This window comes from Cebus imitator, unplaced genomic scaffold (assembly GCF_001604975.1).
Source record: "Cebus imitator isolate Cc_AM_T3 unplaced genomic scaffold, Cebus_imitator-1.0 Scaffold50, whole genome shotgun sequence".
Classification (NCBI taxonomy): domain Eukaryota; kingdom Metazoa; phylum Chordata; class Mammalia; order Primates; family Cebidae; genus Cebus; species Cebus imitator.
In genome coordinates, this window is record NW_016107365.1 from 4,463,237 (window position 1) to 4,477,977 (window position 14,741).

Consider the following 14,741-nt stretch of genomic DNA (forward strand, 5'->3'; position numbering starts at 1 on the left):
AATTCAAATACAAACTCCTATACCAAAGTAATCTGCTACACAAACAAAATAAAGAGCTTCTACCTTAAATGTTAAATACTAATATGAAAGTACAAATAAACAAAAAATGAGAGTAAAATAAACAATTCTTTACTTGTTTATTGAAGCTGTAGGTGAAGTCTGGGAAGTCTTTTCATCTTCACCTTGAGAACTGCTAAATTCAGAATCCTGAAACCGCTTTCCAATCTTCGGCCGCTTTAGATTACTACTTCGAGTACGAGTGGAAACAAATGTCTTATCATGACCTGAGGAGGAAAATAGCAAAACTGCACTTAGTTGATTACATATTAAAAGGACTACCTATTAAAATACACAGAAATGCAAGAACTACACTAGTTTACACATATCCCCCACATTACACAGGTTTGCCCTCCCCTGACTTAAGTCAGGCTAAAAAATTTTACAATTTACGTCTTTTTCTAAAATATATAATAACTTTGTCAAGTTATATGAATTGTATAATTCATTCCTCACATTTCCATGTTATCTTGGGCTTTGCAAAGTGTTTTTGCATTTCACTTACATTCTCTCCCAATAATCTTGGAAAATAAACAACACAGACATTACCATCCCTATTTTATAGCTAAGGAAAAGAGGAAGAGAGAGGTACAATAGCTTACTCAGTGTTCACATAGCAAAATCAGTGACATTGGTGGCATGAGAACCCATATCTGGATTCTAGAGCTGAAAACGTTTTCACTTACTCAGGGTGAGACACCACACACACATGCATGCATGCATGCTCACGCACACAGCTCTAATTTGAAGTCTCAAATACGGACATATCAGTTGAATTTCTTACCTTCAGAAGTGCTTGCAAAGGCATCTTTTAAAGAATCCATCTAAAAAAGAGATAGATTTAAACCTAAAGTTTTAGTCTATTTTTTCTTCCTAAGGATCTATTTCATTTATAGTTTCAAAAAAAAAAATTGTAAAATGTTTTTCAAATAGCACTTTTTGTTAAGAACATTTACTTTAAAAATAAAAAGGTTATAGTTCAGCTTCAATTTATAAGACTGAGAACATATGCAAGTCATCTAATATGTCATAGTGTGTCCACTGTTCTCCTAGTTCCATCCTCAGCCACCTTCTCTGCTCAGTCCACATGCTTTCCCTTCACTATCCTACTTCAGCATCTGCTTACCAATGAATTCAAATATGCAACGTAAGCCTCCAAACTTTCTTCCTGATTTCCAAAGTTCTATTTTCAATGAAATATCTCCCAGTGGATGTCCCATCCAATTTCACACTCAATCATTCCTAAAATGAACTTTATCTTTCCCCAATATTATTCCCCATATTGCTTAATGACAATTCAGTCATTCTAACCAGAAAACAGTGAGGCAGTAATGACTTCTTCCTATCCCACATTTAATCAATCACAAAGTCCTTCCATTTTAATTGAAGAACCTCTCAAAACTGCCCTATCCTTTGTATTAACATTGCTTTAGTTTATGCCTTTACTCTCTTGAACCTCAACTATTCCAACAGCCTCCTCACTAGTATCCCTTGCTCTAATCACATCCCATCTAAACCCCTCCACACTAATGACAAAGTGATACTTTCAAATCACAAATTATACCATTTCTTTGCTTAAAAAAAAAGGAAAAAAAAAAAACCTTTAATAGCCAACCACTGCTTAGAATACAAATTCTCAACATATGCAAAATACCAAGTACCTCTGTCATGTCAAACACGCCATTTTCTTTCACATTTCTGTAATTTTTTTACATAGTATCCTCTGGAATGCCCTAACAACCCATGTCACAGAACTCCCACCCACCTTTAAAAGTCAACCTCTCCTATGTACCTCCAATCACTTGCTATAATAATTTTTATGCTGTAGTATTTAATTCTGTATTTCCAACAAAGGATCATCTAGTTCTCCAATGTCTAAGAACCATATCTTTCTATGTCCAGTGCTTGCCACGGTAACTACTTTATTCATCCATTACATGCTTACTGAAATGCCACAATATAGTAGACACACAGCCTTCAATTTATAGAACAAAAGCAAAGGAGCAATTGTGACAAATGATGTGACAAAAATGTTGCTTCAAGAAAATTGTAGTCCAACAAAAGGTTAAAATGTAAAGATGGATAAATAAAAGGCACAAAAAGTATCGTAAGAGAAATATATGTTAATGTTTTATGTATAAAAATAGGAAAAAATACAGCTGGGTGCAGTGGCTCACGCCTATGATCTCAACACTTTGGGAGGCTGAGGCAGGTGAACCATGAGGTCAGGAGTTCAAGACCAGCCTGGCCAACATGGTGAACCCTTGTCTCTACAAAAAATACAAAAAAGGAAAAAATAGGTAACAATACCATCATTACCTAAAGAATAAATCATGTAGTTAAAATAAACAAAACTGTTTGTGGTTACTGATAAAAAGGGATTTAATACAAGTAGTTTAATATGATAAACATTTTCCTTCAACTATTTAAAACATTAAAGTAATATGAAGAATAGAATTTCTAAAATCTTAATTAGGTTACATTCTAAAACCAAATTTATGCTATCAACTGTGATGTTGTACCACTGTAATATATTCTCACTCAAATAACAAATCTAAAATTATTTGGATTAGTGTAAAGTAAATCATTGCTCTCATTACATTTATAGAAGAACAGATTTTCTACTTTCCTTGATTTTATGACAACTGGCCAATACTAAATGAATCTGTGTATATCTGAGAAATTTAGACTGAATAGAACAGGAGCTTATTCTCAAGTTTGAATTTCCAAATGTAGGGGGAAAAAAACAAAAACCCAACTCCTTATGTATAGTTATATTATTTGTTATTCTTAACAATGGTTACAAATTTTCTACTCAAATAGAGTCAACTCTCATTCTAACTAAGACAGAAAATAAGCACAAATAATTCCCTAAAGCAGCTGTTTATACAATATGCCTATGTATTTACATAGGCATATTCAACACTCACTAAAAATAAACTTAGATACACACATACAAAAATGTGACTGTAATAAATGCCATCCCCCAAAACCCTAGACTTCTAGAGTCCCATCAATGGGCCTGTATTTTAAGCAATACCAAGTACCACAAAACATCGGTTCTAGAAAAGGACCTAGTAAGTCCTGTGAAGTTTGGTAATGGGACTTTTCCTTCTATTTTCAGGATACTTAGTATTTGCAAAGTGCATTACATTCTACAAAGACCTAGCATACACAGCCTCAAACGTTACATAACAACTCCATCATCTTTCACCTACTTACTCTACTTCTGGAAATTTTTATGTTCAGAGAAGTAATTACATATACACAAGGATTCACATATAAATGTGTTTGCTCCTGGGCCATTTAAAAATGTTAAAAATTTAAGGTTTCTATGTTAAAGAAACAAATAATGGTATTTAATTAAAACAGATAATAGAATAGTGTGCTGCTATTTAACAATCATGTTTTAATGATTTAATGCCAAAGAAAATGCTTCCAATATTACATTACTGGAGGAAGGCAGTTAGAAGCAATCTAAGAGAATAAAAATATAATATATACAGATACATGCTTTGTAATATACAATATTAAATAAATATGCAAAAATGTTTAACAGTGGCTATATCTGAATAGTGGAATTATATATTTTTATTTTCTTCTATATTATTTTATGTTCATTCTAAATTACCTTTAATTAGCTCATACTTTTAACATCATTAAAATTATTTTTCAAAGAAAATTAAAGTCCTTAGTAATATTAACAGAAGATGCCAGGAAAACTAACACAGTAGAAATTACATAGGTTTTTTTGAACTATAACATTTAAAACTCAAATATAAGCTGAATCTATATTTTAAAAACACAAAAATTATTTCCTACAGTAAACATACAGTGTACCTACAGTTAGCTGCATCTCACTAGACTGATTGTCTTCAGTTCCTGCTTCATATTCTGGAACAGATGCAGGACCATATTCTCCAGACATAGGTCTTTTAGGTTCATTTTGAGAAACTGCTGTGTATAGAAGAATTTTAAAAATTGTAACCCAACCAGTATTTGGTTTTAACTGTAACATTGTACTGACTTTCCTAAAAGCCCTGAAGAGCAGCCTAGACAGAAGGGTCATGAAAATCTAGGTGTGAGATGTTCTCTTCACCAGTATCTTATAATGCAACATTGCCATTATATACAATGGTAAATAGTTATTTTAAGTATTATAGGGGCTTTGGAGAGACGTATATGAGATTAGTGGGTACTCTGGACCCCACTGGTGCCTATTCTATGCCATTTCAGTAATCTATGTTTATTTCTTACCCACCAATTCCTACTGAGCTGTTCTAGGTCTCGTTATTACTAGGGACTCAAACGTTATATAATCACAAAAATTCAAACTTCAGACGAGATTCTGTTACTAGAATTATCACATTACAATACACCACTACTCTGGACTCTAAGACATAACCACTATTAGCCACTGCTTTTTAAACTGGACTTGTGTGCCAGCAAGGATAAGTAAACTGAACTTATGTTCAAACTGAAAACACTCCTACCTGGTATTTTAAGTGTTTCTCTCTGTAATGCTCTGGTGACTGGTATTCGCTGGTACCAGTGTCCAACACCTTCAACTTCCCAAAGGAGTTCATGATCTCCTGGATACTTCTCAAAGTACTGCTTGCAAGCTGAAAAACACATTTAGAATTTTCTAGAAATCTCAAATATCCACTGTTTTGAAAATCAGAAGATGGAAAGCTTCCTAACTCACTTAATGGGGCTAACATGACCTTGATACCAAAACACCACCAACACAACTCAAGTATACAGTAGTGTCATTTATAAATAAAACTTCCAAATAAAATCCCAAATGCAAGTTTTACCTTGACCAAACAGTAAATATCCTTTAAAAATGTACTTCGTTTTTAAAGAAAAAAAATGATTAAATGTTACTGAGGTGTCCAACACAGAACTGAATAAAAAGACTGTCAGACTCAATAGTGTAAAAATACCAGTTCTCACCAAATTGATCTATAAATTCCATGCAATTGCAAACAAATCCCAACATAACTTATTTTTTAATAAAACTTGATCCCAAATTCCAAAATTAAAGAATAAAGGGTAAGAAAATATTCAGTAAGTACAACTATTATACATCAGTTTTAAAACTACAAAAAAAAAAAAAAGAAACAATATTCAGGTCAATTTTGAAGAAGAAAAATAAGGATAGAGACTTGTCCAAGTAAATACCAAGAATCATTATAAAACCACAGTAACTGAAACAACATAGTACTGACATAAAGATATATAAACAGACTGTGGGGTGGGAGGAAGGAGAAGAAAAATACCAAAAAACAAAAAACCGACAAATAAATAACAAAGAAACTCCACTAGGAAAGAACCACATATAAACTACAACTTGCCAAATGATGGAAAAGGCATTATATTTCAGCAAATAATGGATAAACTACTAAAATAATGGTGCTAAAATAAAAATCCTTATTTAAAAAAAAAACCAATAAAGTCAGATCCTGACCTCACATCAACATAAACTCTAAACAAATTCTAAGACCTAATATAAAAACCAAAATGTTTAAAAGAAAACATAGGAGAATAGGGTTCAGATGGATTTCTTACAAAAGACACAAAAATCACAGTCCATGATGAAAAATTATGATCTATTAAGATTTAAAACCTAGTATATATCAGGACTGTGCAACAGAACTTTCTGGGACATAGACGTGTCCTATCATCAGCACTGTCCAACACAATAGCCACTAGCCACATGTGGCTACTTAGGAAATGAACTTATATTTTTATTTAATATTAATTAACTCTAACTTATATTTAAATTAGTGACTACTGTATTGAACTGCACCCCTCTACATGAAAATGATCCCAGAAAGACAAAGATTAGGAGACATTTAGAGTAAAGCAAAGGATTAGTACTCAAAAAATATAAAGAATTTCTACAATGGAATTCAAAAGACAAGGTTATCCAAAGAAAAATTGGCAGAGACTATGAACAGGAAATTTACACCTTATGAAATCTGAGTGGTCAATAAATAAACATAAAGATGATAAACCTCACTAGCTGCCAAGGAAAGGTAAGATAAAACAAGATAAGATTTTCACACCTGTGGGATAATGACAAGCACCAAGAAGAATAAGGGAATAGAAACACACACTCTGCTGGTGGGAGAATAATTTTGCAACACAAAGTTGAAGAGACACATTTTATGATCCAATTCTACTTTGAGGTATAAACCCTAATACCTTATACAGATATTCCTTGACTTACAATGGGATTACATTCTATTAAACCCATCATAAATTGAAAACACCATTAAGTCAAAAATGTATTCACTACACCTAAGCTACCAACCATCATAGCTTAGCCTCACTTACCTTAAATGTGTTCTGAACACTTACAGTTCAGAACACAGCCTACAACCTACAGTTGGGCAAAACCATCCAATACACAATCTATTTTATGATAAATGGTTGAATATTTCATATACTTTATTGAATACAGTACTCTGTAGAGTACTGGTTGGTTGCCCTTGTGATCGCCTGGCTGACTGGGAACTGACTGGCAGCCACTGCCCAGCTTCATGAGAGAGTATCATATCATTAGCATAGGAAAAGATCAAAATTCAAATGACTGTTTCTACTAAATAAGTATCACTTTTGTACCATCATAAAATCAAAAGTTAAACCATCGTAAGTGGAGGGTCAGCTGTACATACGCAGAAAACATTTATAATATTCATTACAGGACTATTTTTAATGGAGACCTAACCTAAGTGCTCAACAGTAAGGAAATATATGAATAAACTGTAATATGTATATAATAAAATTACTATACAGTATTTAAAATAAATGAGTTATGGCTACCTAAATCAACATTGATAACTCTTTTAAAAATGCTCAGTAAAAATTGGGCCAATAAATGAACAAAATGCCACCATTTATGTAAAGCTTAAAAACTTATTCAACAAAGTGGTACAGCCACAATGGAAAACAGTTCCTCAAAAAGTGAAACACAAAATTACCATATAACCCACCAATTTCACCTCAGGTATATATTCAAAAGACATGAAAGCAGAGACTCAAACAGATATCTGCACACCAACGAACCACTGAAGCATTATTCACAATGGCCAAAAGGTAGAAACAACCCAAGTGTCCATCAATAGATGAATGGCCAAACAAAATACGGTATATTCATACAAAGGGAAACTATCCAGCCATAAAAAGGAATGGACTACATCATGGACCTCAAAACCATTATATTTAGTCACGTAAGCCAGACAAATAAAGACAAATATTCTAAGATTCCATTTAGATGAGGTACCTAGCATGGGCAAATTCATAGGGACAGAAAGCAGAAAAGAGTGTGCAAGAGCCACTGAAGTGTTCACCTACAAATAAGGTATTATATACAATTTTTTACCACAACAAAAAGCTGTTTAAAAAATAAGAAAACACACTAAATAATATTTTATAATGTTTACAGACATAAATATGAAACCGTAAGCAGGAAAATAAACACCAACTTCAGGAGTGCAATTATCTCTGGGGAGGAAAGGAGAAAGGAGAATGTATTACAGAAGGATTCAAAGAGAACATCAACTGTATCTTTTATTACAATCAATAAACATTGTATTTAGTTCTCTCTTAAACTAAAATAAAAATTGCAAAATCTTAACATCTGTTCAATCTAGACTTGGTACAGAAATTAGGATACTAGTCTATCCATTTTTTTCCCTATATATTTGAAAATATTTTTCATATGTTCTGGGTTTAGTTTCCAAAACTAAAAGGATGGAAGAAGCTGGAGAAAACCAACACAACAGGCCACAAAACAAAACAAAAAGGCATGGCTAATAAACCAACTGTTGCGATACAATAGAACACTGATAAGTACTTCCAAAAGGAAAGAAAAAAGGAGAAAAAACAAATGGGACAAATAAAGAATAGTAGGATGGGAGATTTAAACTAAATAATATCAAAACTTACTTGAAATAAATGCATATAGATTAAGAAAAGGAAAAGGCCATGAGAAAGAATTAACAATATACACAAAGAACTAATATCCAAGACACATAAATAACTCGTAACTCAATAAGAAGACAAGCAATTCAATACAAACATAAGCAAAAGATAGGAACAAACACCTCACTTTTTCTACCCTTTTTTAGGGCGTATGATTACCCAATAATCACATGAAGAGATACTCAAAATCTTTAGTCTTCAGGAAAATGCAAACTGAAACCACATAATAAGTGAGATAGCATTATCCACGTAATAAGTGAGATAGCCTTGCTACTAGAAAAGGCTGAAATTAAAGAAATTAACAAAACCAAGTGTTAATGAGTATGTAGAGCAACCAGAACTTCCACACATTACTAACGGGAATGCAAAATGACATAACTACTTTATTAGAAACTAATTTGGCAACTTCCTAAAGTTAAACACAATCATAAAAACCAGTAATGACACTCCTATGTATTTGCTCCAAGAAAATGAAAACAAATGTCCATACAAAGACATTTTCACACACCTTTATTCATAATAGCCAAGAAAGAACAGAAACCAAATGTCTACCAATAGGCAGATAAATAAACCGTGGTATCATCAAAGTGAGAAATACTCAGCAATCTGGCCTGATCTAGGCCAGATGTGGTGGCTGACGCCTGTAACCCCAGCACTTTGGGAGGCCAAGGCAGGCAGACCACCTGAGGTAGGGAGTTCCAGACCAGCCTGACCAACACGGAGAAACCCTGTCTCTACTAAAATTACAAAATTAGCCGGGCATGGTGGTGCATGCCTGTAATCCCAGCTACTCAGGAAGCTGAGGCAGGAGAATTGTTTGAACCCAGGAGGCAAAGGTTGTGGTGAGCCAAGATCACACCATTGCACTCCAACCTGCGCAACAAGAGCAAAACTCCATTTCAAAAAAAGAGAGAGAGAAATACTCAGCAAAATAAAAAAATAAGGAATGAAGTATTGAGACATGCAACATCAATGAGCCTCAAAAATAAGATGCCAGACATAGAAGTACACACACCATATATTTCCATTATTCATGAAACTCTAGAAAAATCTAATTGGTACTGACAGAAAGCATATCAGTGCTTGCCTGGAGTGAGTTTGGAGGGGAAGGAAGCTGGGGGACTGGTGCACAAAGGGAACTTTTGGAATTGTCAGAAATGTACTCTTAAAATTGGTGTATGTTATTGTATATAATAAATTATAACTTAATAGATACTTGCCTTCTCTTTTTTTTTTGAAACAGGATCTCACTCTTTCCCTGAGTCTGGAGTGCAGTGGCTCACTGCAGCCTTGAACTCCTGTACTTAAGTGATCCTCCTGCCTCAGCCTCCTAAGTAACTGAAACTACAGGCGCACACTACTAGGCCTGCCAAGTTGTGGTTTTTTTTTGTTTGTTTGTTTTTTTTTTGAGACAGACTCTTGCTCTGTCACCCAGGCTGGAGTGGAGTGGCCTGATCTAGGCTCACTGCAAACTCTGCCTCCCAGGCTCAAGCAAATCTCATGACTTAGCCTTCTCAGTAGCTGGGATGGCAGGCATGTGCCACCATGTCTAGCTAATTTTTGTATTTTTAATAGAGATTGGATTTCACCATGTTGGCCAGGCTGGTCTTGAACTCCTGGCCTGAAGTGATCTGCCCACCTTGGCCTCACAAAGTGCTAAGGCTTTATGCAAAGATAGAAATTAGCTGATGATCATCTGCAATTCATTTGATATTCAATTTATTTATCACTAGAATCACAGAAGAGAGTAAGTATTAGGGGATTCTGCCTGCAGTGGATGTCTTTGTATCTCTCCCCAAATTCGGTAAAGCAATACCTAGAGTAAAGCATTTTAGGACTAACCAAGGGCACATAATGCCCATCCCACTCTCATGTATGGGTATAGAGAGAAAATATGATTCAAGGTGGGCATCCAATTCTCTACTTGGTTCCTATTTTCTGGATTGCTTCTGATATTAAAGAAGGTAAGGAAGATTTAGAATAAAAATATATTTTCAGTGGAAATAAATAACTGCTGTTAGGCTGAAATCAATAGTAAATGATACTTCATAAAGTTTCTAGGTTAATTACTATGTAGGATTAAATCTTACTTCATTGAGAAGTTATATGACCTTTACACAAATTCAAAACCAAACCCACTAATGGTTTTAAATCACACCAAGTGGAATGTCCATAAAATGGAACACGGCATTGAAAATAAATGGAACTATACAAACCCACATGGATGAATCTCACAAATATAAAGATGAGTAAAGAAAGTAAACTGCAGAAGAATTCATACAGTACATATTTATAGTTTTTGAATATGTAAAGCAACATGATATATTGTTTGAGAACATACACATATGTATTAAAGTCTAAGAAATGTGTGAGAAAAATAAGTGCCAAGTTAGGTACAGTACTCATCCCAGAGGAGGGAGTGAGTCTAATTGGGTAAGAGTACACAGAAGGCTTCCACCACATTGGCAGCAAGCCATTTCTCATGGATGGTATGTGCTGACATGGTACATGAGTATTTGATACCTTCTTTTTATTTCTTTTTATTTATTTATTCATTTATTCATTTTTTTGAGATAAGCTCTCAATTTGTTACCCAGGCTGGGGTGCAGTGGTGTTATCTTAGCTCACTGCAGCTTCAACCTCCTGGGCTCAAGCAATTCTCCCACCTCAGCCCCTCAAGTATCAAGGACTACAGGCACAATCTACCACACCCAGCTAATTTTTTGTAATTTTTGTAGGGTAGGATTTTATCATGTTGCCCAAGCTGGTCTTGAATTCCTGAACTCAAGCGATCTGCCCACCTCGGGCTCCTAAAGTGCTAGCATTAAAGGCATGAACCACCATGCCCAGCCAACACCTTACTCTTTAAACTTTTTTTAATTTAAATGAGGTCTCACTATGTTGCCCAGGCTGGTCTCAAACTCCTGGACTCAAGCAACCCTCCGACCTCAGCCTTTGGAGTAACTGAGATAACAGGCATATCCCATCATTCCCAGCTTCTTTATACCTTTTTGTATGTTTGAAATTTATTGTTAATTTTAAAAGCTACCATAAACAAATTAGTACCCCCCCAGAATGGTCACATTATTTAAATAGACATTTCTCCAAAGAAGGTATACAAATGACCAATAAGTACATGAAAAGACGTTCAACATCAAAGCAAAGCAAAACTATGAGATGCCCCTACATATCCACTAGGATGCCTGTAATAAAATATATAAATAATAACAAATGGTGAGGATGTGGATGGCTGTAGTAAAATATACAGATAATAACAAATGTTGCTGAGGATGAAGATGTGGAAAAATTATAACCTTCATATAATATTGCTTATGGGAATGTAAAATGGAACATCACTTTAGAACAAGTTGTGGTACAGCCATACAATGGAATATTACTCGGTCATAAAAAGAAATGAAGTACCAATTTATGCTACAACATGAATGAACCTTGAAAACATGCTAAGTGAAAGAAGCCAGGCACAAAGGGCCACATGCTGTATGATTCCATTTATATGAAATGTCCAGAATGAGTAAATTCACAGTGACAGAAGATAGATTAGTGGTTTGCTACAGATGGAGGAAGGGGAAATGGACAGTGACTGCTAATTGGTAAAGGGTTTCTTTTTGGGGTAATGAGAATGTTCTGGAATTGCTGGTTTTTATTGAACCACTATAAATATACTAAAAACCACTGAGTTGTATACTTTTAACAGGGCAAATATTATGGTAGATGTTGGTTTTGTTTTGTTTCGTTTTTGAGATGGAGTCTCTGTCTCACTCTGTCACCCAGGCTGGAATGCAGTGGCATGATGTTCTCTCACTGCAATCTCCACCTCCAGGGTTCAAGCAATTCTCTTGGCTCAGCCTCCCAAGTAGCGGGGATTAGAGGCATGCGCCACATGCCTGGCTAATTTTTTATTTTTAATAGAGACAGAGTTTCACCATGTTGGCCAGGCTGGTATTGAACTTCTGACCTCGGGTGATCTGCCCACCTTGGCTTCCCAAAGTCCTGGGATTACAGGCCTAAGCCACTGTGCCCGGCAATTTTACGGTATTAATTAAAGTTTTTTCTAAGACTACCAAACCCCCAGAAAACAAATACGGAAGGGCTTATTTGCAAAATTTAGTTCTAGAGAGCCCGAGATTCCAAATCTTTGTGATACTGATATATACACACGTATAGTATTCTGGAGAAACAAGTCACAAGTGACACAGAGACAAGTTTATCACTTTTTAACTTAGTCCATTTACCTGTGTACATGAGAGAAGACAGTGGATACCGTACGCCAAGTGCCTCTTCTGTAAAGGAATCAACAAAGTCCTCCAGCATGTGAAGCCCAAAATCTTTACCTCTGTATTTCTTCCTTAGAAACATTGTATCAAGAACTGGCAGTTGGTAACTTTGGGTAAGAAAAGAGGCACATATGCTTCCTGCAGTAATAAGAACAGAAACCCAATAATTGCACACATTAAAAAATACATATACATTTAGTGATGTAACTTAACAGTCTTTCTATAAATGTTTATTTTCCTATATCAAAAAATGTTAAATATATAAATGTTATAAAGCGTTTTCCAGCTATTAGACATTATAATGTATACATGTGATGAGAGAAGCCATGTATTTTATGTTTGCCAATAGTATCATCAAATATAGGACAAATAGCTCAGTACCATTTTTGAAAATATATACTTCACTATATGTATTGGATATACCATCACTGTCTATAGACTTATGCAACTTTAAAACTTATCAACTATTAAAATTTCAAATTTGAAGAGAACCTGATGACTATACTATAACCTTAGTACTTAAATGTCCTTTTTTCTTTGAGGATGTCTCTGACCTATATTTTATTTTTTTTTAAAACATTCATCTTTTCCCTCTGCATTTTTCCTAATGAATACCATTTCATTTTTACCTACTTCATGACAGTAAAGAAACAAATTAGTTCTCCAAATTTTTGAGGACTATAGATTGGAATGAATTGGAAATATTTGTCTTAGACATGGATATAATTTCCTACAGATATAATGCTAAATATATTTTGTATGTTTAAGGTTAAACAGGCAAAATAATTTGTAGTATCTATGTATCTCTCTCCTTATTATACAGCTATGTTGATTCGTCTTTTAAGAACCATGCTGTATGGGTTTTGACTATCCTGATAGATGTACTAACTCCTTTAATATATCAAGATAGTTTACAAGTTCAGGGAGCGTGGTGGTGTGTCATATTTACTGTTAATTTTAGAATTCATAGTTAAATGTCATTATTCTATCATTTTTGCCTCAAATAAAATATTATTCTCAGATTATTCATATGATTTTGGGTAACTCTAATAATGTACTTCAAACAAGAAACAAAATGTCAGATAACATTTCAAAAATTTGTCTTACCAATCATATCATTTAATAAGCTGATCAATATAACAACTTTTTTTCAGTTCAAGCAAGTAATTTGAACTATTTATGACTGAATTGGAGAACTTCCATAACTTTCTGGAACAATCTCTGAGACTATCAACTAATTTAAATTTAGAATCGGTAATGAATATGGTAATATACTTAGATTTTTTTTTTTTTTTTTTTGTCACTTTTGCTTTTTTTGAGCCTGAATTTCACTCATTGCCCGGGCTGGAGGACAATGGCATGATCTCATCTCACTGCAACCTCTGCCTCCTCAGTTCAAGTGATTCTCCTATTCAGCCTCCCAAGCAGCTGGGATTACAGGCGACCAGCACTATACCCGGCTATATTTTTAGTAGAGACGGGGTTTCATTTCATCATGTTGAACAGGCTGGTCTTGAACTCCTGACCTCAGGTGATCTGCCCTGCCTCAGCCTCCCAAAGGGCTGGTAAGCCATACACCTGCCAATATACTTAGATCTTAATTGCTGACATTTAGTTAGGCCATTTCTAGGGGTCAAATTTCTTGCAGGAACCTAAGAAGTAATCTTGTCAGAGGCGTTTGGACCAGCACAACTCTACCTTAAAAGGAGATGGGTAAAATGAGGCTGAGACCTACTGGTTTGCATTCCCAGACAGTTAAGGCATTCTAAGTCACAGGATGAGATAGGAGGTCAGCACAAGATACAGGTCATAAAAGACCTTGCTGATAAAACAGCTTGCAGAAAAGAAAGAAGCTGGCCAAAACCCACCAAAACCAGGATGGCAATAAGAGTAACCTCTGGTCTTCCTCACTGCTACACTCCCATTAGCACCATGACGGTTTACAAATGCTATGGCAACATAAGGAAGTTACCCAAATATGGTCTAAAAGGGGAGGCATGAATAATATACCCCTTGTTAAGTGTATCATCAAGAAATAATCATAAAAATGGGCAACCAGCAGCCCTTGGGGCTGCTCTTACCCCAAAGTAGCCCTTCTTTTATTCCTTTACTTTCTTCATAAACTTGCTTTCACTTTACTCTATGGACTCGCCCTGAATTCTCTCTTGTGCAAGATCCAAGAACCCTCTCTTGGACCTCTTTCTGGTAACACCCTTATCAACAAGCTAATGCAACCATTATATTTTCAATGTCTTGAAATTGAGGGTTTTTCTTTTCTTTTCTTTTTTGACAAGAGTCTCACTCTGTCGCCAGGCTGGAATGCAGTGGCGTGATCCCAGCTCAACGCAACCTCTACCTCCTGGGTTCAAGTGATTCTCCTGCCTCAGGCTCCTGAGT

General features: G+C 34.9%; 1 protein-coding gene across 6 annotated transcripts in view; it reads right to left on the reverse strand.

The window, feature by feature from the left end:
- Nucleotides 1-14,741, reverse strand: part of FAM169A (family with sequence similarity 169 member A) — a 78,694-nt gene that overhangs the window by 17,301 nt on the left and 46,652 nt on the right. For all 6 annotated transcript variants that reach the window (XM_017527647.2, XM_037738170.1, XM_037738172.1 and 3 more), the window contains 5 exons: nucleotides 12,303-12,482; nucleotides 4,551-4,679; nucleotides 3,902-4,014; nucleotides 842-881; nucleotides 134-284 (listed from right to left, as the gene is read on the reverse strand). In XM_017527647.2, coding sequence (XP_017383136.1) covers nucleotides 134-284; nucleotides 842-881; nucleotides 3,902-4,014; nucleotides 4,551-4,679; nucleotides 12,303-12,482 — 613 coding nt within the window. The remainder of the gene's footprint in view (nucleotides 1-133; nucleotides 285-841; nucleotides 882-3,901; nucleotides 4,015-4,550; nucleotides 4,680-12,302; nucleotides 12,483-14,741) is intronic.